Source organism: Oncorhynchus nerka, linkage group LG27 (genome assembly GCF_034236695.1).
Source record: "Oncorhynchus nerka isolate Pitt River linkage group LG27, Oner_Uvic_2.0, whole genome shotgun sequence".
Classification (NCBI taxonomy): Eukaryota; Metazoa; Chordata; class Actinopteri; order Salmoniformes; family Salmonidae; genus Oncorhynchus; species Oncorhynchus nerka.
This window is the reverse complement of record NC_088422.1, coordinates 101854068-101858931: the sequence shown is the minus strand read 5'-3', so window position 1 is coordinate 101858931 and position 4864 is coordinate 101854068. Positions and strand designations below refer to the sequence as shown.

General features: G+C 46.8%; 1 protein-coding gene across 1 annotated transcript in view; it reads left to right on the top strand.

Annotated features, from left to right (window-relative positions):
* Nucleotides 1-1929: 1929 nt before the first annotated feature.
* LOC135565150 (death-associated protein kinase 2-like) overlaps nucleotides 1930-4864 on the top strand; it is a 4558-nt gene continuing 1623 nt past the window's right edge. Inside the window, exons 1-2 of the mRNA XM_065011210.1 lie at nucleotides 1930-1964; nucleotides 4355-4576. Coding sequence (XP_064867282.1) covers nucleotides 1930-1964; nucleotides 4355-4576 — 257 coding nt within the window. The remainder of the gene's footprint in view (nucleotides 1965-4354; nucleotides 4577-4864) is intronic.

Below are 4864 nucleotides of genomic sequence, written 5' to 3'. Positions count from 1 at the left end.
GGGTTGTTCTGTTGACATGACAGTGAATGGGGTTGTTCTGTTGTCATGACAGTGAATGGGTTGTTCTGTTGACATGACAGTGAATGGGGTTGTTCTGTTGTCATGACAGTGAATGGGGTTGTTCTGTTGTCATGACAGTGAATGGGGTTGTTCTGTTGTCATGACAGTGAATGGGGTTGTTCTGTTGACATGACAGTGAATGGGGTTGTTCTGTTGTCATGACAGTGAATGGGGTTGACATGACAGTGAATGGGGTTGTCATGACAGTGAATGGGGTTGTTCTGTTGTCATGACAGTGAATGGGGTTGACATGACAGTGAATGGGGTTGACATGACAGTGAATGGGGTTGTCATGACAGTAAATGGGGTTGTTCTGTTGTCATGACAGTGAATGGGGTTGACATGACAGTGAATGGGGTTGTCATGACAGTGAATGGGGTTGTTCTGTTGTCATGACAGTGCATGGGGTTGTTCTGTTGTCATGACAGTGAATGGGTTTGTTCTGTTGACATGACAGTGAATGGGGTTGTTCTGTTGTCATGACAGTGAATGGGGTTGACATGACAGTGAATGGGGTTGACATGACAGTGAATGGGTTTGTTCTGTTGACATGACAGTGAATGGGGTTGTTCTGTTGACCTGACAGTGAATGGGGTTGTTCTGTTGACATGACAGTGAATGGGGTTGACATGACAGTGAATGGGGTTGACATGACAGTGAATGGGGTTGACATGACAGTGAATGGGGTTGTTCTGTTGTCATGACAGTGAAAGGGGTTGTCATGAAAGTGGCGTTGTTTTGTTGACAGTCACTCCTCACGCTACAGTTTAAAGATGGCTTCCTTCTATCTTTAGAGATGTGTGTCTATGTTTAATCACACAGCTACACTATGAATGAGGAAGTGGAGTATTACCTTACCTCACTGTCTGACAGTAGAGGAAAAACACATGGAGTCACAGTCACTGTCTGTCCCCATAGGAGAACCCTTTGAAGAACCCTTTTTGGTTCCAGACAGAACCTTTTTTGAGTTCCATGTAGAACCCTTTACACAGAGGGTTCTACATGGAACCCAAAATAGTTCTGCCTGGAACCAAAAATGGATGTACCTGGAACCAAACAGGGTTCTCCTATGTAAACATCCAAAGAACCCTTTTGGAACCCTTTTTTCTAAGAGTGAAGGGAGCAACTATGGTCCACAGCCACTATGCACTATGGTACACAGCCACTATGGTACACAGCCACTATGGTACACAGCCACTATGGTACACAGCCACTATGGTCCACAGCCACTATGGTACACAGCCACTATGGTCCACAGCCACTATGGTACACAGCCACTATGGTACACAGCCACTATGGTACACAGCCACTATGCACTATGGTACACAGCCACTATGGTACACAGCCACTATGGTCCACAGCCACTATGGTCCACAGCCACTATGGTACACAGCCACTATGGTACACAGCCACTATGGTACACAGCCACTATGGTCCACAGCCACTATGGTCCACAGCCACTATGGTACACAGCCACTATGGTCCACAGCCACTATGGTCCACAGCCACTATGGTCCACAGCCACTATGGTACACAGCCACTATGGTCCACAGCCACTATGGTACACAGCCACTATGGTCCACAGCCACTATGGTACACAGCCACTATGGTACACAGCCACTATGCACTATGGTACACAGCCACTATGGTACACAGCCACTATGGTCCACAGCCACTATGGTCCACAGCCACTATGGTACACAGCCACTATGGTACACAGCCACTATGGTCCACAGCCACTATGGTCCACAGCCACTATGGTCCACAGCCACTATGGTCCACAGCCACTATGGTCCACAGCCACTATGGTCCACAGCCACTATGGTCCACAGCCACTATGGTCCACAGCCACTATGGTACACAGCAACTATGGTACACAGCCACTATGGTCCACAGCCACTATGGTACACAGCCACTATGGTACACAGCCACTATGGTACACAGCCACTGAATGACCGGTAGACTTAATTCCCTCGTCCTCTTGGTGTCCTTTCTCTGCTCTGTTGTATGTGAGGATAAAAGCCCAGAGCTGGGTCAATACATCCAAGTATTGGATGTAATTTGAGGAGCGCTTGATTTAGCTCAGAGTGACTTCTGGTGCTGTTCTACTGGTTGCATTGTACAGGGGACATAGTACTAAATCAAGTGCAGCAAATTATTTCCCATAGGCTACCAAAGGCTACCATAGGCTACCATATGCTACCATAGGCTACCATAGGCTACCATATGCTACCATAGGCTACCATATGCCACCATAGGCTACCATAGGCTACAATAGGCTACCATAGGCTACTATAGGCTACCATAGGCTACCATTGGCTACCATAGGCTACCATAGGCTACCATATGCTACCATAGGCTACCATATGCTACCATATGCTACCATAGGCTATAGGCTACCATAGGCTACCATAGGCTACCATATGCCACCATAGGCTACCATAGGCTACAATAGGCTACTATAGGCTACCATAGGCTACCATAGGCTACCATAGGCTACCATATGCTACCATAGGCTACCATATGCTACCATATGCTACCATAGGCTACAACAGGCTACCATAGGCTACCATATGCTACCATATGCCACTATAGGCTATAGGCTACCATAGGCTACCATATGCCACCATAGGCTACCATATGCTACCATAGGCTACCATAGGCTACCATATGCTACCATATGCCACCATAGGCTACCATAGGCTACCATATGCTACCATAGGCTACCATATGCCACCATAGGCTACCATAGGCTACCATAGGCTACCATATGCTACCATAGGCTACCATATGCTACCATATGCTACCATAGGCTACAACAGGCTACCATAGGCTACCATATGCTACCATATGCCACTATAGGCTATAGGCTACCATAGGCTACCATATGCCACCATAGGCTACCATATGCTACCATAGGCTACCATAGGCTACCATATGCTACCATATGCCACCATAGGCTACCATATGCTACCATATGCTACCATAGGCTACCATATGCTACCATATGCTACCATAGGCTACCATAGGCTACCATAGGCTACAACAGGCAACCATATGCTACCATATGCCACCATAGGCTATAGGCTACCATAGGCTACCATAGGCTACCATATGCCACCATATGCTACCATAGGCTACCATATGCTACCATATGCTACCATATGCCACCATAGGCTACCATAGGCTACCATATGCTACCATATGCTACCATATGCTAACATATGCCACCATAGGCTACCATAGGCTACCATATGCTACCATAGGCTACCATAGGCTACCATATGCCACCATAGGCTACCATAGGCTACAATAGGCTACCATAGGCTACCATATGCTACCATATGCTACCATATGCTACCATAGGCTACAACAGGCTACCATAGGCTACCATATGCTACCATATGCCACTATAGGCTATAGGCTACCATAGGCTACCATATGCTACCATAGGCTACCATAGGCTACCATATGCTACCATATGCCACCATAGGCTACCATAGGCTACCATATGCTACCATAGGCTACCATATGCCACCATAGGCTACCATAGGCTACCATATGCTACCATAGGCTACCATATGCTACCATATGCTACCATAGGCTACCATAGGCTACCAAAGGCTATCATAGGCTACCGTATGCAGTGAACACAGGTGTGTACAACAGCGAATGGTCTTTCGATGTGTTTAGTTGTCTGTGAAAGTGTATGATGTAAAACCCCCAGAGTTGTCAGGCTCAGCTCACGCTGCTGCAGTGCCACTACACTATGAATAGATCGGTAGCCTAGCAGGAAGAGGACATTCTGTAGGACAAAATGAGTTAACCCTTCACACATACCGTCACCTTCTGACTGCACCGTGGTTATTTACCGTATTTAAAGAGACTGTCACCGCAACAGACATTAGTAATATTGTAATAATAGCATCCCATCTGGCCATCATCTGGCCATCATCTGACCTTCGTCTGATCTGATTCAGTAGAGACCACATGTTGTAGGTGTTAACATACCGCCCCATCTGGCCTTCGTCTGATCTGATTCAGTAGAGACCACATGTTGTAGGTGTTAACATACCGCCCCATCTGGCCTTCGTCTGATCTGATTCAGTAGAGACCACATGTTGTAGGTGTTAACATACCGCCCCATCTGGCCTCCGTCTGATCTGATTCTGTAGAGACCACATGTTGTAGGTGTAAACATCATAATCATTCATTTTCAAGCCAACATACATTGTGTTGCTGAATATTTTTTTCTCCATAATTTTTGTGTCGTTCTCTCGTTCCCGTGTTCCAGCGGTCAGTTTGCCATCGTGAAGCGTTGCTGGGAGAAGAGCACAGGTCTGGAGTTCGCCGCTAAGTTCATCAAGAAACGTCAGAGCAGATCCAGCCGGCGGGGGGTCAGGAGGGAGGAGATAGAGAGAGAGGTCAACATCCTACAGCAGACACAACACGCCAACATAGTCACCTTCCACGATGTCTACGAGAACCTCACTGACGTGGTGCTCGTCCTGGAGCTGTGAGTCACACCAGAGAGGAACACTACAAACCAGGATTAAGGAGTCAGCCAGAGAACTTTCCGGAATATTCTTATATCAGGGTTTTTTTTGGGGGGGGGGGATAAGCTTGAAATGTGAATGATTTAGTTGACAAAACAAGCAGAAACACATCTCTAAGATTAGCATTCTAAATAAACCAGAAAATGTTGGTGGTTATTTCTGCTTGTTTTGTCAAAAGTTAGCTGGCTACCTCGTTGATCCTGCTTTGGTAGTGTACACTTCTGCTCCCGTATCCACAAAAGCCTCTC